This window comes from Octopus sinensis, linkage group LG8, assembly GCF_006345805.1.
Source record: "Octopus sinensis linkage group LG8, ASM634580v1, whole genome shotgun sequence".
In the NCBI taxonomy this organism is placed as follows: domain Eukaryota; kingdom Metazoa; phylum Mollusca; class Cephalopoda; order Octopoda; family Octopodidae; genus Octopus; species Octopus sinensis.
Window position 1 is genome coordinate 7,813,484 of NC_043004.1, and position 26,935 is coordinate 7,840,418.

Below are 26,935 nucleotides of genomic sequence, written 5' to 3' on the forward strand. Positions count from 1 at the left end.
ACAGCTGGATGCCCTTCCTAATGCCAACCACTCTGTGAGTGTAGTGGATGCTTTTTACATGTCACTGGCACAGGTGCCAGGGGAGGCTGGCAGCACTCACAATCAGTTGGTGCTCTTTACGTGCCACCGGCACAGAAGGCAGTCAAGGTGGTGCTGGCATCGGCAATGAAAATGAGGGAAGTCAAAACTAAAGTCTTCCAGTTTTCTTTGCCTTCACTTAAATGACTGAGATTGTACTGAAGACCTTTATGTTAAAAAAACAAAAAAATGTCATATTACAAGGAATTCCAAAGTGGCAAGGTTGCTAGTGTAATAGGATTTCTTGTAGAATTGTTTCTAAAGATAGTATTAGGTTGTCAGGCAATCAATCATGACTGGTCTGTGGACATCTTATAAAAATTTACTTTTGTAATATGTCATAACATTAAGGCTGCGAGCTGGCAGAACCGTTAGCATGCTGGGCGAAATGCTCAGCGGTATTTTGTCTGCCGCTATGTTCTGAGTTCAAATTCAGCCAAGGTTGACTTTGCCTTTCATCCTTTCAAGGTCAATTAAGTAAGTACTAATTACGTACTGGGGTCGATATAATCGACCTAATCCGTTTGTCCTCTCTGTGTTTAGCCCCTTGTGGGTAGTAAAGAAATAGGTATTTCGTCTGCCGATACGTTCTCAGTTCAAATTCCGCTGAGGTTGACTCTGCTTTTCATCCTTTCGGGGTTGATAAATTAAATACCAGTTGCATACTGGGGTTGATCTAATTGACTGCCCCCCACCCCCCAATTTCAGGCCTTGTGCCTAGAGTAGAAAAGAATATGTTGTAACGTTATTTTCCCAGGGAACCCATTTTTGCTCTTGCATTCCAACGGAGGTGGGGAGGGATGAAGTATGTGCTAATTTCGCTCACTGATGATAACAACAGCTGAGAAGCGTCATAGTTCGAAGAGGGATGGGTGTCACGGGAATGAGATGGGCCAGGGCCTAGCATGTATAGGCATAAACAAAATGCCCATTGGACTTCATTTTCATAACAGTTGGATTTTTCCTGAGCACAGCGAATTGCCAATCATCTCCTCTGTGAGGCACAGCATCTTTAGATCAGCTTTTACTACCTTGTCCTATTCTCTTCCTGGGTTTCCCACTTTCATAAGTGTCATCCACTTCAAGTAACTGCTACTTCTTTATACAACTGTCCTCATCACACTCTTCTCTCTTGCACATTACATCTGATTCCTCTTAGGCATAATTTTCTTTCAACACATTTGTACTCTATTTGTTCTACACTAACATTGCACATCCAATGGAGTAAACCAACTTCATTGGTCCTCTGCATTCATGGGCCCATATCTCACAACCATGTAGCATTGCTGTTTGTACACAAGCATCATACAATCTGCTTTTCACTCTAGGAGAGAAAGAGAGACCTTTTGTTGCCAACAGAGATAATAGTCCTGCAAACTTTCTTCATCATATTCTTATTCTAGCAACCATACTCTCAGTATATCCCCCTCCACTGCAAATTAGGCCATCTAGATAACAGAAATTATTTGTGTGTGTCCTACTACAAACTGTGATGGCTTCAGCCATACAAAGCTTATAAAATTTACAACTAAAGCACAAAAACCAAAACGAAGTCCAAAACACGTTCCGTATTCACATGACACAGATCTACAATTGTCCTCACAACAATGACATTTTAGTAACATAAATGTGATTTCATCATCTCTCTATATATAAACGGCAGTTTGTCTGTGCGTGTTTCTGTGTGTCTGTTTGCTTGTACCCTCACCCTGACCACAGCTTTCAACCGATTCTGATGAAACTTGACACACAGATAGCCCAATGTCATAATTCAAAACTAACGCAGCGAAAATTTTGAAAAGTTCCCCCAGTTCTGAAAAAAATCGATAAATTCGACATGGGGTCGAGAATCAGAAACACAAACCGGATAATTTACCATCATTTTTTTCCATTTTTTTGCTATAACTCTCTAAAAATGCTTTATAGTTATTTCCCTTACAAACCCGAGCAACGCCGGGCGATACTGCTAGTAATGTAATAACTGAACCTGTTTGGGTAACAAAAGATCAAATTCATTCCACTTGTTAATGAATCACCTTTTATTCAGCAAAGTTGAGACATTTGTATGAATGTACTCACTGTATGGGTTGTAGTAGTAGTAGTAATGTTGTTGATGTGGTTAAAGAAAGGTTTCACTAGAACACTACTCCTACTATGAGCGTAATCAAATTTGCCGAGTTGAAAATATTCATTCTCTCTCCTTAATGGTTAGGATGTTGCGTTCATCATCACAAAATGGTTTTGATTCCCAACACTGGGTGGTGCATTGAGTTGTTGAGCAAAACCCTTCATTTAAGCATTGTTCCAGTTCACTCAACTGTGACTGACTGGTGTCCCTTTCAGAGGGGTAAATGTTGTGATCTCGGTCACTTTTACACCACGGCAACTGGTCCAGTCTTACTCATGATAGAACTTACTGCTCTCTTGGTACTGTCTCCACGCCATATACTGCTGATGCTGACTATTCAACATACATCTGAATGTGGTCAATGCCAGTGGCACCTGATGGGACCCCATGCCAGTGGAGCATAAAAAACATCATTCGAGTGTGGTCGATGCCAGTGCCTCCTGACTGACCCCCGTGCCAGTAGCATGATACCAGTTCCACCTGACTGGCTTCCATGCTGATGACACGTAAAAAGCAGCATTTCAGTGTGGTTGATGCCAGTGCCCCCTATGCTGGTGGCACATAAAAAGCATGATGCTAGTGCCTCCTGACTGGCATGTAAGAAGCACCATTCAAGTGTGGTCAATGCCAGTGACCCCTGACTGGATCCCGTGCTGGTGGCACATAAAAAGCACCATTCGAGTATGGTCATTGCCAGTGCCCCCTGTACTGATAGCACATAAAAGGCACCATTCAAGTGTGGCCATTGCCAGTGCTCCATGACTGGTTCCTGTTCCGGGGGCACATAAAAGGCACCATTCGAGTGTGGTCAGTGCCAGTGCCTCCTGATTCACCCGTGCTGGTGGCACATAAAAAGCACCATTCGAGCATGGTCAATGCCAGTGCCCTCAGATTGGCTCCCATGCTCGTGGCATGTAAAAAGCACCCACTACACTCTCGGGGTGGTTGGCATTAGGAACGGCATCCAGTTGTAGAAACATTGCCAGATCAGACTGAAGTGTGGTGCAGCCTCCTGGCATGTCAAACTGTCCAACCCATGCCAGCATGGAAAGCAGATGTTAAACGATGATGATGATTAGCTGATTATGATAAGTGTATTCTATAGTGATGTCGATTAAATGACATCCAGTAGAGGGACCAGCTGTCCGAATAGACAGCTCCCTAGTAGTTAAAACAATTAAGGGTATGTGAAGCCAGGAAAAGCCCCCGGCCCATCAGGAATCACTGCTGAGATGCTTAAAACATCTGGTGGTGTGGGCTATGGCCTAGTCACCCCCATTGTAAATCAGGTAGTTCATGATGGAGTCATACCCAACGACTGGCATAGCAGCACCATAGCCAACTGCTACAAGGGTAAAGGTGATGCTCTAGATAGAAATAACTACAGGGGTATTAAACTGCTGGATCAGGTGATGAAGGTCATAGTCTATCTCATTAGGGAGAGAGCCTGCTTAGATGAGATGCAGTTCGGTTTTGTTCCGGGTAGAAGCACCACTGATGCCATATTCCTGGTTTGACAACTGCAAGAGAAATACCTAGCTAAAGAAAAACCCCTCTACTAAGCTTTCTTGTACTTGGAGAAAGCCTTTGACAGGGTCCTCCAATCCCTTATCTGGTGGGCAATGCAGAAACTGGAGATTGACAAATGGCTAATAAGGGCTGTAGATGCCCTATACAGAGAGGCCGTTAGTAAGGTTAGGATTGGCAACGAATATAGTGAAGAATTCCGGGTAGAAGTAGGGGTCCACCAAGGTTCAGCCCTCAGTCCCATTTTATTCATCGTAGTCCTCCAGGCAATAATAGAATTCAAGACGGGTTGCGGGTGGGAGCTCCTCTACCAGAACTAGAAAAGAAATTTCGGGCGTGGAAGCTAGGTTTAGAATCAAAGAGCCTTGTGAGAGTGGATTTCAAAGTACAGAAACTGAAGGAAGCCATGGTGTGTGTGTGTTACTGTCTCCTTGTCTTGGCATCATGTGATGGTTGTTTAGATGTGCTGTGGCAGAACCATCTAAATAACAGCTCCACTCAGAAGATATTGCTTTGTCAAGAAAGAACACCGTGTGCATTGAACATCTGAGAACCAAGTTGCAGTTTTTTTACTCACGACTCTCAGATATGTACAAGTAGAATAAGTTATACAAAACATTTACAAGTGAAGACCTTGTTCATCTTTTGTTGAATCCAAGTCAGGGTGGCTTAATGTCTATTTGCTGTTGCTTGTCCCATGGTTGTGCATCTCTCCAACGTGAGATTAAGAACTGAGGCAGTCATGTCTTGCTCCTGTCAGCCACAGTGGAAAAGAGAAGTCCCGGAATTCCAAAGTTACAAGCTACTCCACCTAGCTGCAAGCTACTGAGACAGCTACCGTCAGGGGAGGTAACTGCACCTACAGTTGTAAACCAATATCACTGTTTGGTCAAGGGGAAATGTTACCTTATTTGGAAACAGGTGAAAGTTCATTATAGAAAATTTGCTGTAACAAATTCCATTTGAGAAAAGAAAAAGGGGACATTAAAGCAATCATGAACTTTATGTATGAATGAGTCAGAAGTTTCTTTAGCAAACTACCCAACCCTTAAATGTTGTGTACTCTTACTTTTTTTTTTTGATATGTCTGGCTGAATTCAAAGTAGGACAACGCTGTGCTGATGATACTCTTTGAAGCAGAAACATGTACACAAGTCTTATTATCTCCAGAAAATCAAAGCAATGGTATATTCATTCAAAAGATTAATTGTTGATTACTAGAGATTATCTCTCCTTCTTAGTTGTACCTGCAGCTGGGGGTTTGCATACCTTCTCTTGAAGCATTATTTCAATAAATCAAGATTCTATCTTGTCAGATGTTTATTACCCCTTTCTTCATCTCTCTTATCTAAATCGAAGACACTGGCCATTCTATTTTTCATAGTTAATTTTTGCTGTGTGTGTGTGTGTGTGTGTATATATAAATATGCTGTGCTTGAGAAGACCTGGCAAGCCAAGTGAGACCGTAACCTCGTGGCCTATGCCAGGGGTGTAACCAGCCCACTTATGCGTACCTTTCCTTCATTGGACACTAAACTCTGCTTGTGAAGACCTGTAAGTGAAATCGAAATCAAATTTGATGATTGGTATCCGTGCTAGTTGAGCGCTAAGAGCACCATCCGAGCGTAATCGTTCCCAGAGCAGCAAACTGGCTTCCGTGCCAGTAAAGAGTACCATTTGAGCGTGATTGTTACTAGTGTCACCTTACTGGCACATGAAAAAACATTCAAGCGAGGTCATTGCCAGTGCTGCTGGACTAACTTCTGTGCAGGTGGCATGTAAAAATCACCATTTGAGCGTGGCCATTGCCAGCACCCACTACGTTCTCGGAGTGGTTGACATTAGGAAGGGCGTCCAGCTGTAGAAACCCTGCCAGATCAGATTGGAGCCTGGTGCAGCCATCTGGTTTGCCAGTCCTCAGTCAAATCGTCCAACCCATGCTAGCATGGAAAGCGGATGTTAAACGATGATGATGATATATACATTAGATTGACAAGTAATTTTAGTCTGAAAGAAGTCTTTTTTTCCTTCATACAAAGAATGAACTTTAATCAATTACATTTTTTCCACTTTTCTGGGAGCTTCATGATTCTGCACTCATAGAACTTCTGGTCCTTAGCCAAAAACTGAAGCAAGTGTGATTTCAGGTGATCATCATTGAAAGTTTTACTATTCAAAGAATTTTTCAAACTCCGAAATAAATGGTAATCTGATGTTGCAAGGCCAGAGTTATGGTGGATGTGAAATCACTTCTGAACCAAGCTCCTATAATTCTTGTGATCAGCTTTCATTTGCCTTCACGGCCACCAAGAAGGCAATTGTACAATTTTATTCTGAGAAGATAGTTTTTGTGTGTGGCAGAGCACAGGGGCAATAAACACCAAAAATGTACAGAAAATAGATTCCATTACATGCCAGGGGGAGAAATGAAAAGTAGTCGATAGCTTCTGTTACCTAAGTGACCAAGTCTGCAGTGAGTGTGGATGCTCAGAGAGCGTTGCCACTAGAATAAGAATAGCCTGGGCAAAGTTTAAAAAGCTCCTACCTCTGCTGGTAATAAAGGGCCTTTCATTCAGAGTGAAAGGTAGACTGTATGATGCATGTGTGTAAACAATTATGCTACAAGGCAGTGAAACATGGGTCATGACTGCTGAGGATATGCATAGGCCTGGAAGAAATGAAGCTAGTAAGATTTGCTGGATGTGTAATGTCAGTGTGCATACACGACAGAGTGTAAGCTCTCTCAGAGAAAAGTTGGACATAAGAAGCATCAGATGTAGTGTGCAAGAGAGATGATTGCATATTGATGAGGACAGCTGTTAAATATCACACCCTAACAGTGGAGAGAACCTGTGGAAGAGGTAGTGAAGTACGATCATCAAACGTTGGGCCTCACAGAGGCAATGGCAGGAGACCGAGACCTTTGGAAATATGCTTTGATTGAGAAGACCCAACAAGTGACATTGCAGCTGTGGCCAATACCACAGTTGCATAACCAGCCCATATAAAAGTACCCTTGAATCGCCAGGCAACATGCTGTGCATGAGAAGACCTGTTTGAATCAAGTGAAATTGTGGTCACGGCTGGCTCCCTGTGCCAGCAGCACATAAAAAGCACCATCCAAATGTGGTCGATGCCCACTGACTGGCAGTTACAACAATGCAATACTACACTTCATACAATTTATTCTTCTCTCAAAGTGAGAACCCCAGCTGGCTCTTCACCTCTTACTACCAATGAGGTCACCTAAGAAGAGTTACCAACTGTTTCTATGGAACTTCTGAGCAACTGGTAGCTCTCTTTGTACAAGTGCCTCATGAATTTGTGAACGTCCTGCATTTACATTCAGGCACACTCCATGGATTTATCTACCCCACTTCTGCATATCAATCCATTTCACTGATGGTAGCAAGTCTTGTTATACTAAATAAAACATTTCAACTTCAGTCCCATTGCATCTAACCCTACGACCAATATATTATCAGCAGAATCATCATTTAACATCTGTTGCTCATGGATAGTTTTGAGTCATCTCTATTTGAAGTTTTGCTCCCACATTTGGAAATACTTCTCAAAATCTTCGATTCAACAATCATCAGCATGCAGTTCACAGACAACCAATCTTAAGATTCTTCAGTTATGATTATAATAGATATCTACTGAGTATCAAAATGCTGATTGCCCTGTACATGTTGTAGGTCACATAGAACTTGTTCATCTTTGAGCATAGTTAACACAGTTCTTAAATAATTCATCCAATTTTCTTAAAAGCAACCAGATAGTAGAGGACAGTGCTGTCACCAAACAGTAGGCAGCACGTATTTATCTCGTCCAAGAACATCTGTCTAAGAGACACATTTGGGGTTTCATTCATTAGAAACCAGTTAAGTTACATGTGAAGTAACTTAAACTTATCTCAGTTATTCCACTCTTTTCCATCTCAACAATGTAGCTGGGTCAAAGGATAAAGAAATCCAAGATGCTACATTAATGCCATAAAGCTAACTAATACAAAACTAAAACATGAAAAGCTTAAAGAACATAGAATGATCTCTTGAACCCAAGTTCCAATGGAAAAGCATTTTCAGATAAACCAAATTAATGTTCTGAACTATGATTCAACCTGTGGATAAAACTATAAAGCAAAAAGAAAAGGTGCTGCTTCCATGCTAAGACCATTCTGCTGCTGTAGAATTATATTCCAAAAAGATACTTGCATATTTTCAAAGTGCAGAGAATCAGTTTTCCTTCCTAATGAAAAACACAAACTTCTGTAAAACCAGGTTCCGGTGGGAGCTGGATGCTTTTTACATTGCACTGGCACCAGACTCTTGAAGACCAGTCATCTTCGCCAGGGGATGAGAGAGATGTTCTTGCTTAATTGCCATCATCGCAATTCTTCTCACTCAGCAGTGAGAAAGAATGAAATAAATGTAAACAATGCAAAGAAAGGGTTGGGTGGGAAGAGAAGAGTCAATATGTCTGGTACCAGTGAGGATCTCTTGCATCAAGTACACCTTAACAAAAGTAATAACAGGTAAGACATGCAAAATGTGACCCATGACCCAGTTAGGAATCGAGTAACTCTCAACAAGAGTCAATAACAACCCATCAACCCCAAATCAACTATAAAAAGCCAATGCACATCAGTTATTTTTTCGGCAAATTAACGCATTAATGGGCTAAGCAAGTAACAAACAACAACACAAGAATAAAATTCACCCTTTATTGCAAAATGTCCATGATTTATGCATCTGCAATTGTAACTTCAACTTCAACACCAGGTTCAATGCTGATAGATGTCTGAAAGATCTTGTTAAGGAAAACCATTATACACAGAAAAGAACAGCAAAAACTCTCTTGATGACAGTAAACCTAGGCTCACTTTATCTAATATGTCCCTGAAAGGACACCAGGGTAGCTTGGAGGAAGATTTCACAACTAGTAAGCCAAGCGGGCACATAAAAGGCTCCTTTGCACCAGTAATTAGCCTAATGTAGCTGCCATCACAGCCAATTTTTGAAGTTGACATTAGAAATAAGATCAAAAAACACTCTTGCAAATTGCACAAACTATTCTAATGAAATAAATCAATATTAATTAACCGACCAAAACCTTTGTGAGTGGATTTGGTAGACCTGACAAAACAAGTACCTGCAATTAACAAAAAAATTAAGTGCAATGGTCAATCATTCAACTAAAAACTTCAAAGCAGCATCCCAGCCTAATGAGTGAAACAATGTCACAAAATGATTCTGAGAGATGTGAAAGCTAAAAGCAATTCTATCAAGCTTTTTCATGAGCAAAAGTGACAGGCAGACTGGGATTGAAGCATTCTCACATACAAGGAGAATTAAAATTGTCAGTAACTGAGAGACAGACGTGTATAGTATTGTACGAGAAAGGAATAGACACACCTAGAGATCACAATATATTACCAAAGCACAAAGATGGCCAGTGTGAAGCTTACCAAAACTGTCTAATTTCACAACATGGCTCTATGCTTGGTAAAACATCACTACAAGGGATGGAGGGAGAGAGAAAGAAAAATTGATAACTTATTTACTATTTACATACATCAAGGCCAATACAATGTACTAAAATCAATGACTCAATATGTCAGAAACAATAAAATTGTGCTGCCATCAACTAAAGTAAGTTGTAAAAACAACCACTGTTTAGTGATAGCAAGTTTATATTTGCACCGTATACCACTAAATACTAATTATTAGTACACAGCCGGCTTAGTTAGTGCAGTGATGATTATTGAGTACTTTCTATTTAAACATTTGCTCCTCATCCCCTTTACCTTGTATGAATAGGAATTTGACGTTCACACCACAACCCAATGTAAATCACAGACACCCAACAATAACTGGCATTCTTTTGTTTTGAATCGAAAAATCATAACATAGAACTTGGTAATTTCCGTGAACACGTGTTATCTTGTTAACTGTTAGTTGACATATTGAAATGGAAAGAGAAAGCTAATGGGTGCCTGTTTCTGCGTGTGTGCATGCACGTCTATTTCTGTGTTTGAGCGCGCTCTTTTCTTCAAGTTTAAAACACAACATTATCAGTGTAATTTCGTTATATCTACACTTCACAACACAGAGGGACAAACACGCATGCACAACCCATTAGCTTTCGCTTTCCATTTCGATACATCAACTGACACATAACAAGGCAACATGTGCTCATGGAAATTACTGAGTTTTGTTATGATTTTTCAAGTCAAAACGGAAGAATTCCCAATAATTTAAACCCTTTCACTCCACCAAACACTGTTTATAAAACAAAAATACAAAAAGGATACAATCTGTTTTACTATCTCTGATGGACTGTGTAGATCAATAATTCTTTTGTGAATTCTCATCTGGTACCTGTCCCATGTTTTGGATCCTTCTCCACAAGGGGTCTTTCTTGTAGTGATACGGAGAATCTTAGTAGGCATACGAACAGGACCCTTAACTTTTAGTTGTTTCTCTTTGGCTCCTCTGATCAGATCAGCACACACTAAGTTGAAAGAAAAGGTATTTAAAAACATTAACCACCAGGCAACATATTTGATCCAGCAAATCAGAATTATGCATATACATCCTCTTTACAGATGACAAAATGTCAATAAACAATTAAACACAAATTCCATCAAAAAACAGAAATCACCTTCAGGCCGTGCTCACTTTGCATTGTCGTACAATATATTTCTGCTAATATATTCCAATAGGCACCCCCCCCAATCTTAATTTACAGAAATACTCACCCTTTTCTAAGCTTTTTACATTCCTACTCGTCAAGGTGATGCGGATTCTGTGAACTGGAACATCTTCAACTGGAGCCTTACCAGTGTCTTTAGCGCAATGAGCCTGAATTGAAAAATTTCAATCAATTGAATAGAGTGAGAGAACAAAAGCACTAACAATTTGGATGGTGAATTAAAAGGGTTTCAATAAGTAACAGTTTTAGTTCAGCTCAAGTCCAGTGTTTATTGAACAAAGATACTCCACACACAAACTCCATTCAATCCAAAGTATCAAAGACGGCATGGTGTGTGGATGAAGATCGATTTGACAATTTATAAGCAAGGGGCTTCATTGTCTCATCGCTGTACTAATGTGAAATGTAAACTGCCCACAAGAGCCAAAGTATGTGGGCAAACATGTAAATACAGACACACATCACTAATCCATGAAGGTGATCAGCAGAGCAGACAGAATATTCATTCAGTGCAACAACCATGCGTTTGATATTTTAAAACTCCAATCGTCTACCGTAATTTTATCAAAACAAAAAAAAATTTCTAAACTAAAACTGTTGTACTTCATTTGAAACAGGGTCAGAAAATAAAAAGGTTAGATCCGACATCAATGTAATGCTGACAGCTAATTGCAAATTGTGAAAACAACCACTGTTTAGTGCCAGCAAGTTTATATTTGCACCGTATACCACTAAATACTAATTATTAGTACACAGCCGGCTTAGTTAGTGCAGTGAAAACAACAGGTTATGTAGGCAGATATGTACAATATAAACAATGAGGAAACCAAGCACATCATTTCCATATTTTCAGAAAATACAATATCTATGTAAATCATTCGTATACTCCTAAATAAAATAAACCAGGTTGATATCACAAAATTATCCTCCAGTTTCTTGACCTACATCAATAATTATGAACAGGCAAGCACTCTCCCAATAGTTATCAGTTACGGAAATTGGTAACAACAAAGTCGGAGAGAACTCGCGCCAATTATTCTTCGTAGAATTTATAAGCACAAATTGTAATCTCGCCACAATTCTAGAAATAAATCCTTGGATAAATCTGTAGGAAACATCAACCTAATCATGTCCTATGATGCCGGGAAATCTTTTAAAGAGTGACATATATATATATATATACTATTTAAGGGATACTGGAGCAGCTGTGAATCATAAAAAGCGATTGACCCTAATTAAATCAGAACCTATATAGACAAAATGCACCAAAGCTTCCCATAATACATAGCACATAATTAACCACATGTTGACAGAGCAAGCCAGATTGATTTGGCGATCTGGATCTCATCGATCTCGTGACCTAGATCCGATCAGGATTTACCAGAGTTACACAACAAACAAGAATAACTTCTAATATGGGCAATTATTGAAAAATTAGTAGATTATAATGAAGAGATAAATAATTATATTTCGACAATCGTAATGTTTAACGAATTGGTGGTAAGTGGTAAAATGTGACTGAGATGGGTACTACTTGAGAAGTGGTCCCGGTGCGCGCACTCGCTAGTCATGACTAGTCGATCCTTATTTACTTTGTGTAAAAAAATTATTTATTTTGTGTTTTATTTACTTTGTTAGGTAGTCGTAGGATCGACTAGTCATGACTAGCTAGCGCGGATGCGCGACTACGCGCACCGGGACCACTGAACTAAAGTAGTACTCTGGGATGTTTCCTGTGTAACTCTTCTCCAACGGTATGACCCTTAAAGGTCCGAGAAACTAATTTCTCGGACCGAATGAAACGTGTACAAATAGTAACTCCCACCCCGACCACAACGAAATAAGTGATTGCTGTGGAGTCAACGTTGGGACATTTGCTAAAACAGATCATAAAGGTTAAGACGAGAATATGAAGAATGCGGAAAGCGATGAATTGAATCCATTTCAAAAGAGCCAACATCATAAAAACCGATGAATTTAATAATAATTTCCTTTAAAGACCGCATGGAGATGAAACATGGCGCCCACATGCTGGAATTTAATTGAGGACTTTTCAAACAGAAATTACTCATTAAATATAACAATTGTAAACAAAATGGAAAATATCAACATAAATTTAATTTCTACATACCATTTTTAAGAATATTCTATGCCGGCCGACTTAATCAAAGACTTTCTAAGATCAGCGGTGAGCCAGGAAACGTCTTTTACGAGCGAAGCTCACTTGGGAAAGAAAGAATAGTAGCTGCGCAGTTACTAAACTCGGTACCAAAAATGGGGGTGAAAGGACGTCAGATTTATTTCTTAGCTTTCAAATATTATAAAATGCATAGATATCACTTATAACATGACAATTAAAACATTTTAAAAGAAATTTAAATTTCATTCGCTCTTTTTGTATCAAATTTGAAGTATTTATAATATATTTTATTTAACTCTGCACCCTCATGGACGAGTCCATTATGTATCCCTTTTGACGTTATATTAAAAAATATTAAATACCCTCAAAAGGATCTAAACTCGAAGGTTTAAACACAGAATTAAAAAAATACACGACGATGATAAAATTAAATAAATTTTAACGAACAAAGTGAATAATTTTCTTCCCAAATACCGGTTGTGACGTCATATGTACCACGTTATAGTCAAGATGGCAACCAAGGTAGGAAAAGTATTCGTCAATATATTTCACCCAAATCCGATTGCGTTTATTTTTATTCCACTCTTTCTTCGCTTCCCCGATCATGTTTCTAACTCATCTACGCTATCTTTTAATTATTTCTGCTGACAAGCTTGTCTTTTAACTTTGACCTAAAGCTGACAGTTAAACGAAAATCAACAAGAACCAGGCTACAATAAATGTTTGTAGCTCGTTTCTCTTCCAACTTTTTATTTATGTCCTAATTTTTACCTCTCGCTTTTTATTCCTGTTTCCAATTTCCCAGTTGTTTCATGTTTCTCGTTGAATCTCCTCAAATTAGCAAACAGATATACCTTCATACATTCACACATGCATCTTGGAGTCTAATATATTTAATGTGCTAAACATTTAATAATATTCAAAGTCTTTTATTTTGACAGTTTCCTGATCCATTTTGGGGTTGAGCTTTTAGGGTGGGGACCTGCTCGAATTTTGTATGTTATCACGGCCAAAGTTCACAAAAACTTAAGGTGCTGAATTTTGCTTGTCTTATGTGAATACCTGTACATTATTTAGATGTTCACTGTTCAAAGTGAAGTATTTAACTTAAAATAAGTAAAAATACAGGAATTTATTAAAAAAAAATTACAATTTATCTTTTTATTTTTGCTAGAGTTTACCTTTAGGTGGTCCGTATTTTTTTCCTTTATAGATATCATTTTATAGACATTTCAGGTAAAAAAAATACACTCCACATAATCATCTGATTTGCCAATGTTGAAGTGAAGTTTTTACTTTAAGTTGCCAACAACTTCGCTTTATTAAAGAAAAATTAAAAAGTCGAAACGACGTCCGACACATAGACGTCTTTTAATTAATTTCTGCTTTTTTTTTTCAAGTTGTGATGTGGCAGTTTTATTATATGAATCGGTTATAAACAATTTAAGTATTAAGTCAAAGGAGACTATTTTAAGCTTTCTCCACTAACGTTCGCAATTTCAACTCGTATGTTCCATATATTTCCCTCTGATTTGAATGTTTCTTGTTTATTTTATTCGTCTGTGTAAGAACGCATTATACAGCAGACAAACAACAACAACAAAAAAACTTATACGCGCTGCAGTTCATTTCAAATTGAAGATGTTTTGGCTTCCTCGTCGAAGGCTCGAATCGAACTTTAAAGTAGTTGTTCCTCGTAGGACAATAACACTTTTGGACAGAAGAGGCCGTCGGTGCTCTTATAGGTAAACCCGTTCGGATACGTTCCGACCGACCTCAGTAATCGGAGCAGACTACTACTATTACTACATTGTTTCAGTTTTATTTACCACCCAGGCTCATTCATTCTTGCATCAAAGCGTCTACAGTGTTACAAAATACATGGGGATACGCAAAAGAAAGTTATAGAAAAACGAGGAACAGTAAAGACATTATACTAGACAAATTGGCATGTTAAAAAATTAAGGAAGACGTCTCCAAAGAAATTACACTAGTTAAATGATTGTACATATACACAAAAGAGATGGAATTTAGGAGAGATTCATTCCCTCCTGGGTGGGATCAAGTTTTTCCACATCATTGAGCATCTCCCTTTTGCATTTCTTCTACGTACTGAATACTATTTTCCATGAAAATACCCGTGTTGGAATAGGCAAGAAAGGGCCTACGTCTCTTGTGATTGTTGTAACCCACAAACGATATTTTTTATGAGCAGCTTATCTTCAAGTTTCGGCATTCTTTCGATATAACTCGACAAAATCAAAACATTTCACTTCGCGTATTTCCGTGGGAGCAAATGACAGTTCGATTCTGTTTTCTGCTTGGAAATTTGCGGATTTTACATACACACATGAAACAGGTAACAAATATGCAAGGCTTTTTTTTCTTCAAGTTTAAAATGAGACATTGCTGGCATAATCTCGTTATATCTATACTCCACAACCCACGGAAATACCGAAAGTGAAATGTTTTGATTTTGTCGAGTTCTATCGAAAGAATGCCCAAGTTTCCTATCTTCCATATCTGAGCGTTTTCTTTCCCTAAATGTTCCTGTTATTTAAGTCCTTCATCAGTTCTTCATTTGCTGTGCAAAGAACTGTCTTCATTTATTATACAAAGCCCAGTGAAAATCCTAGGACATTTTGCCAGTCTTTCCCATAAGTTCACTTACTTTTTTTTGGCGGGGGGAGCGGCGGATTACTTTTTCCCTTCGTCTTTTTATGGTCTGTGGAAGTTTGCACCACCTGTTCCTAGTCTGTCTTGTTACAAGATGATGGCGTAATACAACTGGAAGCAGACTCCTTGGCTTCTTTATTGCCTTCTGTGATTCAAGGCAAGATGAATTTCTTTGGCTATCGTTGGAACTGTGACCAGTGGTGCCCTGGAAGTAGTTTCTAGGATCTGCTCTTCTTGTTGGCTCTATGGCTGTCCACTACTTTCTCCCTCTCTTCTGGCTTTTGCAGCTCCAGAATAGCACAGTTGTCTTGGTGGGGGGGGGGGGGTGTTATGAATTGTATGGCCATTCAGGTCTGTCCTGCTGACCATATACTTTTAGTCCTGGTACTCACAACCAGCCCACACAAGGGTGGTGCCGAGTCTAAAATCACCAATGCCCTGAAATATGACCCTTGTGTTCTGCTGGCCCCTATTTAGGGACACTGGTCTGAAGGGAAATGTGTGGTGCACCAACTCTGCCTGTTACTTGCGTTGTCATGAGAGGGTAAATTTCAAAGACAGAGGGAAAGAGAAATAAAGGATTATTACTATTTATAGAGACATCATTCAGTAACAACCAAAGGATTATTGTTAACCGTAGAAGGACAGTCATTTTCTGAGATTTTATTTTTAACTTTGCTGAATAATATTTTTTCAGTTCAATTATAAAACTGTATTTACATTACAGTTGAATTAATCACAATCACGAGTAAAGATTAATTGTTGACAAAGGTATGTGATTTCTTTTTACATTTAGATTTACACAAACAGAGGATTAATTCATTCTTTTTCGACATTTCCATGACTAACCATAATAGTTCAACCACCACTGACCAATGCCTTAGTTGTAAATTGTAGTACTTTTATATTTCATGGTCTGTCTCTGTGACTTATGTCCTGATGAGGTTCAATACAATGGAGCTATAAGTGTTATGATACTCTGCCTATAGTTAATAAATGTATGACTGCCCACCTTATGTTCTTTTCCTGCTACCAAAATAGAAGTGTTAACTGAGTTGATAGTATCTAGAGAATGGCTTGTAGTATTTGTTACAGCATTCAAATATCACCATGGTCAACTATGCCATTATCTTTTATGGTCATCAAACAAAGAACCAACTTGCCTTTTACTGTGGTAGATTCTTGTCTGTCTGCCCCCCTCTCTCTCTGTACATATATATATATATATAATATATATATATATAAGTTCAGCAAAATTTAGATTCAAATGAATATGGTACTTAAGTCAGAGGCACCAGAATTTTGTATGGTATTATCCATATAAATCCATGGGGTGATTATAATCAAAATAAGTATATGTATTGTCCGTTTGATAGAAGACTTCTATAAATGGCTGAAGATTGCTCAACATTTTAAAACTGATGTAATACTTAAAATGTTTAATAAAATGAAGTAGCATGAAATGATCGTACCAAATTACTGAAGATATACTTGTTGCTTATTTTGATTATATATACTACATGTATGGGAAATTCGGTCTGTGGGTGTGTTTGTGGAGTTGTTAGCTAACTCCTGCATCATTTTGCCGATTTTGATGAAGCGTGACATGTGAGTAGAACTCGTGTCTGGAAACCACATGTCATACTCAGATAGTTGGAAAAAAAAAATCGATAATAGGGCCCCTGGAGGGGATCCTTATATATAGCCAAGGAAAACAACCCATTCATTTTCCTAAATTAATTGAGTATGCTTATCTCTTAGTATTTGAACTGTTAGTTATTTTCACAATTTATCCAGTATAACACTTAAACAAGTAAATAGCATTTTCCTAAACGATAGATCCACTTATTTCGGTTAGTGACTTATTCACGAATATACCAACACCAGCGCCCCTGAGGGTAATATTCTCTGGGAATACACAAAAGTCCTTTTCAGAGTTATTTACTTTGAATTGTTATTATCTCATATCTGATTAGCCTGTTATTACGTAACATGCTTCACAATTTTTGTATATGTACCTTATTAGTATTCCCTCTTATGTTCTATATACTCTGGGAACACATTAAAGCCCTTTTCAGGGCTACTTTATTTGAATTCTTACTATCGGGTAACTAATTCCATTTTATTACAGAACTGACTTCACAATCGGGTAGTCATAACTTATTAGGAATTCCTAAAAACAAGATTCTGTGCAAGACCGTTTGATATTCTCTGTAAATGCACAAAAACCGTTTTAAGAGCTACATACTTTGTATTGTTGTTATTGGAATAGTGAAACAATTATGAGAATGGAACCAAGAATTACCGGGTACATCAACATATATATATCACCATGATCACTGTGACCGACCAGGCTATCAGATGTTGCTACACATCGCTGGTCACAATGTTCTTCGCATTGTTTTAGCCTTCAAATGACACCACCCCACTGGCTAAGCGAGCAGGCCAACAGAAGAAAGAATAAAAGTTGTGGTGAAAGAGTACAGCAGGGATCGCCACCACCCCTGCCAGAGTCTCATGGAGCTTTAAGTGTTTTCGCTTAATAAACACTCACAATGCCCGGTCTGGGAATTGAAACCGTGATCCTACAACCGCGAGTCCACTGCCCTAACCACTGAGCTATTGCGCCTCCACACACACACACACACACATATATATGGCAGGTTTACAAAAATAAATAAAAGACGAAGGCAGGTGGAGTACAAACAAACATATATATATATAAATAAATGTAGCTGTGTAAAGAAATACCTGCATATGGATGAGGACAGCTGTGTCAAGAAGTGCCAATCTCTGTGGAGGGAACCTGTGGTAGTGGTAGACCTAGGAAGACATGGGATGAAGTGGTGAAGCATGACCTTTGAACTTTGGGCTTCATAGTAGCAATGACTAGTGACTGAGACCTTTGGCGATATGCTGTTCTTGAGAAGACACGCCAAGCCAAGAAAAATTGTAGTGGTGGCTGATGCTGGTATCACATAACTGGCACCCATGCCAGTGGCTCGTAAAAGGCACCTTTTGAGTGTTGGGTGTCACAGAGGCAAGGTGGCTGATGCTGGTGGCACATAAAAAGCATTTTTTGAGTTGTGGGCCTCACAGAGGCAATGACAAATGACCGAGATCTTTGGCATTTTGCCATGCTTGAGAAGAAGGTCCATGAAGCCAAGTGAAATTGTAGTCATGGCAGATGCTGGTGTTGGTAGCACGTAAAAGCACCCATTACACTCTTGGTGTGGTTGGTGTTAGAAAGGGCATCCAGCCATAGAAACCATGTCAATTCAGACAAGAGTTAAACTGGTTAAACTGTCCAACCCATACAGACATTAAATGATGATGATGATATATATATATATATATATATATATATATATATATATATATATACATACTTGTGCCTGGGGAGAGTCATTCTCTTTTAGTGCCTTATTATTTAACACACTCACCGGTAAAATTTCCACTTATTTCTTATTTTTATTTTCTAAAATTTTCGTTGCGTGTTGCAATCTTTTCAATAGTCTTGACTCTGTCTGTTATTTACACTGCGTTCCCTTTTGTTTGTTTGTCCACGTGTGTGTGGGTCATATATATATATGAATGTATGTTTGTGTCTGTGTTTGTTCCCCCCAACATCGCTTGACAACTAATACTGGCGTGTTTACGTCCCCGTAACTTAGCAGTTTGGCAAAAGAGACCGATAAAATAAGTATTAGACTTACAAAGAATAAGTCCTGGGGTTGATTTGCTTGGCTAAAGCCGGTGCTCCATCATGGCCATAGTCAAATGACTGAAACAAGTTAAAGAAAAAAGGGTTGCGACCGACTTTTTGTGAGCTGGCGTCAAGCAGGCGAGTAAATCCTTCGTCCCGTCAGATTCTGGAGAGAGTGATGGCTTTTGGGGAGACCTTTGGCCTTGTGCCGGTCAAAGAAAGTTCGAGGAAGCTACCCTATAAAAAGCGAATGAGCTGTGAGTTTAAAACAGTCGGCCAGCAGTTCTGGCAGAGACGGGAGTGATACGACGGCGGTCAGTTGAGAAAGACAGACAGACAATGTGAGGGATGACAAGTGAGAGAATGACAGTGAATGTGAAAGAGGAAGACAGGTAGATAGTATTACGGAGCTAAGAGAGAGGGACTACGGTATGAGGGCACTGGCTATTGTAGTAGCTCGTAACGGTATGTTTATTTATGTTTTGATATGTGTTAACGAAGGAAAAAGAATTGTTGAAATGTAAAAGAATTGATGTATTGAAAAAAGAGAAAGAAGGAAAGAGGAAAAAGAAAGAACTGTGTAAAGACATTGTGAATTAAGTAAAAGAGTTGTTGAAAAGAAAGAGAGGAGGAGAAAGACTTTAAAGAACTTTGAACTGTATCGTTAATGTACAACTGATTTGTCTCTGAACTATAATGTGAACGTTATTTGTTTTAAATTGATCTGAGCATTAATTGATCTGAACTGTACCTGCATGCTTTGATTTGTTGTTTTCATGTATCACATTTTATTTGATGTAATAATTGTTATAAACTACTGTTGTTAAATGTAGCCAATTGCTTTCCGCCTTCTCTCTTTGTGTCTCTTCCTGTTGTTGTTGTTATCTCCGGTTGCCGGGTTCGCCGCTGCCACTTTCCCCCACCGAATTCTCTCTCCGGGTCCGTGGCAAGTTCATCGATCGATCGGGCCGGTCAATCGTCGTCGCTTGACTTGGTAGGGTCCCGGGTTTTCCGAAGAGTTTGAGCGACGGCAGGTGGATTTCGTAACAATATATATATATATATATATTTATATATATATAATAACAAAGGGTGAAATTAATTAATTAAGAAATAATTAGTAATTTCACCAAGTAGAATTCTGCATGAAAAAGACCATTTTATGGTAAGTTTAAGTAATACTATATAATTAAGGTTCAGCAATGATTAGCTTCACCACACACCGAAGTTTAGAAATAGCAGTCAAAATCTTAGCTATTCCTTCTACTTTAAAGTTTTGGTTTTCTGGGAACTCCCTTTAAAGTAGAAGGAATAGCTAAGATTTTGACTGCTATTTCTAAACTTCGGTGTGTGGTGAACCTAATTATATAGTATTACTATAATGGCGTTAGGAAGGGCATCCAGCCGTAGAAACACTGCCAGATCTGACTGGGCCTGACGAAGCCTTCCAGTTTCACAGACCCCAGTTGACCCGTCCAACCCATGCTAGCATGGAAAGCGGACGCTAAACGATGATGATGATGATGATGATATATATATATATATAGATTTGACTTAGACATTAGGTTTCATCTGTTGAAGGTTTGTTGACATAGTTGAATGAATTGCCTTATGAAATCAATATTATCAATAAATTTCAGAGTAGATAATACAAAAAGTACCAAAACCAATAGATATTTTTAACAGTCTCTGTATTGATTAACACTGTCAATCACTGCTGTTCTCAATGACCTCCCGTGTCTTTCATCATTATCCATTTATTTTAGTCTCTTATGTACCCCTATATCTCCTTCTTCGTGGATTCTACACTTTGCACGTCATTCTATGGCTTTCTCTTTTATTTTCCTTTCCGATCCACTCCTATATCTCCCCCACCTGACCCTTCTGGTATATCCCGTCATCTGCACGCCCACCCTTGTTCATTACTCACTACATTAACCTCTAACTCCCCCTGTTTACTCCTCCCCATTCTTGTGAAAACATTCCCTCCTTCCCTCCCTCCCATGATCCACCATGATCACCTTCTTGTTCCTTGAGACTTTGCTACCTTCCTCTTATCTCCTTCAGCCATATATCTCTATTGCAAGACGTATGCACTTGTCTTTCTCTCTCATACTTTTGCCCTTCAACACCTGGCCTACAGCCACCACCCTCCAGCTTCTCCCAAATACTTCCTCTTAGTATTTCGGAGCTTTCCCCCCTTTTCCTCCGTTCTGTTCTGTGTTGCAAGTTACCTGGCAACCTCATCAGTGCTGGTGACACACTTTGTACAGTGGTTGGTATTAAGAAGGGCAACATCCAGTCATAGAAAGAAACCATGCCAAAGAAGACATTGAAGCTTGGCACAGCTTTGCAGCTCCCTGCCAAGTCATCCTACCCCTGTACCAGCAATCTAGAACCTTGAGAAAACAAGATACAGAATGTTTACAGTCAACAAACACATCAAAAGTGTCCACCATCAGCAAAAATGCTGCTGAGGATTCAACGGAGGCGGGAGTGAAACATTAGCACAATGTGTCCAATATAGGCAGAACCATTAGCACACTGGGCGAAATGCTTAGCAGTATTTCGTCTGCCGCTACATTCTGAGTTCAAATTCCGCCGAGGTCGACTTTGCCTTTCATCCTTTCGGGGTCAATAAATTAAGTACCAGTTATGCACTGGGGTCGATATAATCAACTTAATCCCTTTGTCTGTCTTTGTTTATCCTCTCTGTGTTTAGCCGCTTGTGGGCAATAAAGAAATAACAATATGTCCAATATGTCTGCACGACTGCAGTGGGCTTCACAGCACCAACATTGCAGGAAGTCAGTGGTCTTCTATGATGAGAGTCGGTACTGTGTTTCCATCTTGGATGGCAGTGAGGGTGTGGTGTAGGAGGGGTGAATTGTACAGAGACGCATGTGTCCTAGAGAGAGAGACATGAAGTGGCCAAAGCATCATGGTTTAGGGTGCTATAGACCTGAATCAGGGAATTGGGCCCCACGTGTTCCAAAGTGTTGGTGCAGGCAGAGGGAATGGCATCACAGAGCAGCACATTGTTGACCAGATCCTAAGATCTTATACTGTGCCCTTCTTCGTGCATCACCATAGTCACGAGTTTCAGCAGGACATGCTCCCTCCCACACAGCCAGGGGCACCATGGACTTCCTGCATCAGCACATCATCAGAACCATGCCATGGCCAGCTCTCAGCCCTGATTTGAACCCAATTGAACACCTGTGGGATGAAATCCAGAGATGGCTGAACCAGGTGGTCCCAAGGCTGACAATTCGAGTGGAACTGGAGGCAGCTTTCCTCAGGGTGTGGGCACAGGTACCAGTGGCTTTTGTGAACCACCTCATGCACTCCATGTACCGATGGTGTATGGCCGTTTTGAACATCCAGTGAATTCATACATGATATTGAACATCATGCCCTACAATCTCGATGACAACGACCCGTAGACTGTGCTCAAAGTGCATCCAAGAAATTGACTTCATCAGACTTATCAAAATTTATCTCTGACATAATCATCATCGTCATTTAATGTCCACTTTCCATGCTAGCATGGGTTGGATGATTTGACTGAGGTCTGGCAAACCAGACTCCAATCTGATCTGACAGAGTTTCTACAGCTGGATGCCCTTCCTAACGCCAGCCACTCCGAGAGTGTGGTGGGTGCTTTTACGTGCCACCGACACAAGGGCCAGTTTGGTGGTACTGGCAATGGCCATGCCCAAATGGTGCTTTTTACGTGCCACCTGCACAGGAGCCAGTCCAGTGGTACTGGCAACGACCTCGGTCGAATGTTTCACGTGCCACCAGCAGAAGTGCTAGTAAGGCGACGCGGTAACGATCACGCTCGAATGGTGTGCTTAACATGCCATAATGAAATTAAAATGTATTTCACAGTCACACACGTCTCGCATTTCTTTTGCAGTTCAGTGTACAAATGAATAAAACCTGATGAGTTCTTTAATACTGCAGATCCACACAGGAAACAGGCAACAGTTGCTTGCAACTTAGCAACAGTTTGCCAGTTAGGCTTTTAAAGATGTGCAAGAATCTTTCCCCAAATTTCCTTGTATCTGGAAAACTTACAGAACTGTTAAAAGAATACCTATTTCTTTACTACCCACAAGGGGCTAAACACAGAGGGGACAGACAAGGACAGACAGATGGATTAAGTCGATTATATCGACCCCAGTGCGTAACTGGTACTTATTTAATCGACCCTGAAAGGATGAAAGGCAAAGTCGACCTCAGCAGAATTTGAGCTTAGAACGTAATGGCAGACGAAATACGGCTACGCATTTCGCCCAGCGTGCTAATGGTTCTGCCAGCTTGCCGCATTACTCAAGGTGCTGCATAATGAAACTGGACTTGAAACCATGTGGCCAAGAAGCAAGCTTCTTCTCAGCCATTGTCATGTCTGAGAAAGAAATACCTGAAGAGTAATCACCATTTATATAGCACAACTTGCTTTGACAATGATTCCAACCCTCTTGATTCTGTCTTCTGGTCTTATTGCATCAATGAGAGAAAAATGCTGTTTAGTTTGTTTATGGTTTGTCAGCTTGCAGTTTCTATTCTTGGTCTGGGCTTTTTACTTCATCTTAGAACAAGATATGTTTGTCTCTCTCTGTGTCATCTGAAAGCAATTCTCAAAAGAAATTGCCTATGCTGTCTTGTAAGCAACATTGGTGAATTGATTTGTTATAAGAACTATTTTACAAGGAAAATGTTGTATTTTGCGAGACAGCTTGCTGTTTGTGGTGGTAACAGTGGTAAGTCTAGCACTTGATCCAGTACATGCCTTGGTATTTAGGATATGTTCTTTTATGTGTTGTTTATTACTGTAGTATATCAGCTCATATGGGGGGGTTAATGTCATCTGCATTTTCTTTGTTGCCATGATTTAGACAGATTCTGACAGCAGCAGATGGTTGTCCCGATGCAGGTCTTGTCATTATTTTTCTATGTATCATTACATCTTTGTTTTGACTGCAATTGAAAGCTGCTAAGTCATCATCATCATCATCATCGTTTAACGTCTGCTTTCCATGCTGGCATGGGCTAGATGATTTGACTGAGAACTGGTGAACCAGATGACTGCACCAGGTTCCAGTCTGATCTGGCAGAGTTTCTACAGCTGGATGCCCTTCCTAACGCCAACCACTCCGAGAGTGTAGTGGGTGCTTTTACGTGCCACCGGTATGAGGGCCAGTCAGGTGGTACTGGCAACGACCTTGCTCAAATGTTTTTTTTCATGTACCACCAGCACAAGTGTTTGTAAGGCAATGTAAGCTGACTTGCAGGCCCCTGCTACATAGTTTCGCACTTGTCATGTGTGGATTATTTTAAAGAATACAAGAGTCTGGAATATCACTGACATTATAATTCAATGAGTTGGTAGTTCAGTTGATTGAGCAACTGGATTCCCTTCACCAAATCTATCATGGGATTCATTTACTTTTATTATTCTGTGTGTGTGTAGCACGTATATCAGTGAAGTATACTTAAGGTGTACTTGGTGTATTCCTTTAAAAATAAAAATCATGAAATAAATCATTTACGGAATTTTTATAAATCTTCTGTTTGCAACTTGTTACTGTATCATTTTACGTTCACTTTTTATGATGTTTTGGGGGTAGGCCATCATGGTTCAAGGCAGTTCTTAACTGCTCTCTCTGAGAGACATTGAAAATAACTACCCTCCTAGAGGATCAGGGGGCCACATCTTGCTTGTGTATTCTATTTTGGTATAGTTTCTATAGCTGGATACTCTTCCTAACACTAACTGTATCAAATTGGGTTCTGGGTGTGTTTTACTGCAATACCAGGGTCATTCCCGTGGTAAGATCAAGTTCTTTTCTATCCTGTATTATCTCTGATTGTCAATCTCTACATTTCAATTGCCCTAGTATTATCCGAGTTAAGCTGTAATCACCAGATAATCTGCACAACTTTTACTTAAAATAGAAGTGTGTGACATTGCATATAGTGAGGAGGGAAGCATGAAATTAGAAGTGGCAACTTATAACCGATAACTGCGCTTGCTGGGTCTTGAATTCATTTATAATACTTGACAAGTCACAACCAGCTAATTAATAGAGATCGTTAAGATGGTTAGTAGCTTGGCATCATAAAGACAATATTTGTGGTTGATTGTTAAAGAAGAAATGAGGAAGATTAATCTTAAACTGTTTTTGAGTTTTTGTCTGACTATTCATAATCTGCAGCATTCATCAATGAGTGATTAAAGCTTGAGTGATTAAAGCTTGTTGAGTTTTGAAGACAGACGTAAAAGTGTATCATGGTATTTGTTTTTCCTCAAGTGTAATAATGCTATATTTGAAGTTAACCAAAGTAATATGAGGTCTGATCAATTAGTATCCGGACTGTTGCCATAGTAATGAAGCTAAAGCATGCAGAGTGAAGCCACTTGGTCCAGGTTGACCATGACCTCTGCTGTGCATGTGCACTAAGTTTTAACATTCTAGCTCACTTCTGCTGTTTACAGCAGTGCTTGGAAGGAACGTGTGTAGCGTGTGACCATCGCATTGACTACAACAAAGTTATCATAGCGATACCTGCTCAGGGGCCTATGCAGAGTTGCAGGAAGTGTATAGAGAGAAGTGTATGGGCTGCACACAAGTGTACGAGTGGTTCAGATGTTTCCAAGATGGCCGAAAAAATGTCGATAGTGATGAACGTTCTGGAAGACCCGCAACCAGCAGAACTGAGATAAACATCGCAGCTGTGAGGGGAAATCGTTGAATCACCATCCGTGAGTTATCAGAGGATGTGCAGATTAGTTACGGTTCAGTTCAATCCATTATCACTGAAAGTTTGGGTATGAGAGGCGTGTCTGTCAAGTTTGTGCCAAAACTGCTTTCAGCTGACCAAAAGGACACTCAGGTTTTAGTTGCACAAGATCTTGATTGTGTCGAGAAGGGTGAAAACTTTGCGCAGACCCCTGAGTAGGTATCACCAAGCTTTTGGCAAAATTTGATGCAGATTTTCTGCTCAACTTTCTCTGTCATGGTCAATGCGATGAACACACGCTACACACCGTCCTTCCAAGCACTACTGTAAACAGTGAAAGTGAGCTAGAACATTAAATCATAGTGCGCATGCACAGCAGAGTTCAAGGTCAATCTGTGCCAAGCGGTTTTACTCTGCTTGCTTTAGCTTCTTTACTATGGCAGCAGTCTGAATACTTATTGATCAAGCCTCGTGTATATAGCTGGGAATTGAAACTGGGTTGTAAGATTTAGCTCTCAGCATTTTACCTTTATGGTTTTATATATCTTTGCATTTCCAAAAGAGTAGAGTACAGCTGAAGCTTCAATTTGTAACAATAGAGAGTTTCTTGTTTTTATTATTTTTATTGTGCATTTGTGAAGGTGAAGAACAAGCTCTGGAAAACTTTAAGATAAAAGACTGCAAAATCAGCTTAAATTTATATCAGCATGGCTGTGTTTAACAAGCTTACTTCTCAACCATTTTGTCTTGGGTTCAGTCCCGCTGCATGGCACCTTGGGCAGGTGTCTTCTGCTGTAGACTTGAACCAACCAAATATATATACAACGGGCTTCTTTCAGTTTCTGTCTACTAAATCCATTCACAAGGCTTTGGTCAGCCTGAGGCTATAGTAGAAAACACTTGCCCAAGGTGTCACGCAGTGGGACTGAACCCGGAACTATGTGGCTGGGAAGCAAGTTTCTTACCACACAGCCAGGCCTGTTGTATATTTATGATTTGTCTGTTTTGTTGCGTCCATCCTTTCCGTGGTTCTCCATAGATGTTCGAACCAGCACTGTAAGCTCTCCAACCAAGATTCATACTTCTGGCTCGTCACTAATTCCTTTGAGAAGACATAACACAGTGTTGATTTAACCTGTTTCGTTAATCTCTGAAATCAATAAGGGTCATTATGCTTTGATAGTTGTGTTGGTTTGGTTCACAGAAAAGTCAG

The 26,935-nt window shown here is 39.7% G+C and overlaps 2 protein-coding genes across 3 annotated transcripts in view; one reads left to right on the forward strand and one right to left on the reverse strand.

The window, feature by feature from the left end:
- Nucleotides 1-8,445: 8,445 nt before the first annotated feature.
- LOC115214948 (40S ribosomal protein S20) lies at nucleotides 8,446-12,738 on the reverse strand. The gene is made up of 4 exons (XM_029784038.2): nucleotides 12,582-12,738; nucleotides 10,497-10,599; nucleotides 10,050-10,249; nucleotides 8,446-8,536 (listed from the first exon to the last, which is right to left on the reverse strand). Exons 1-4 carry the CDS (start codon nucleotides 12,582-12,584, stop codon nucleotides 8,480-8,482), a joined length of 363 nt encoding a protein of 120 aa, XP_029639898.1. The 5' UTR covers nucleotides 12,585-12,738; the 3' UTR covers nucleotides 8,446-8,479.
- A 249-nt stretch (nucleotides 12,739-12,987) lies between these two features.
- The window catches only part of LOC115215008 (transmembrane 9 superfamily member 4), a 68,649-nt gene continuing 54,701 nt past the window's right edge, over nucleotides 12,988-26,935 (forward strand). The window contains exon 1 of one of the 2 annotated variants that reach the window (XM_036505253.1): nucleotides 12,988-13,112. In XM_036505253.1, coding sequence (XP_036361146.1) covers nucleotides 13,080-13,112 — 33 coding nt within the window. In that variant the 5' untranslated portion in view covers nucleotides 12,988-13,079. The remainder of the gene's footprint in view (nucleotides 13,113-26,935) is intronic. The other variant, XM_029784121.2, reaches the window with a different exon arrangement.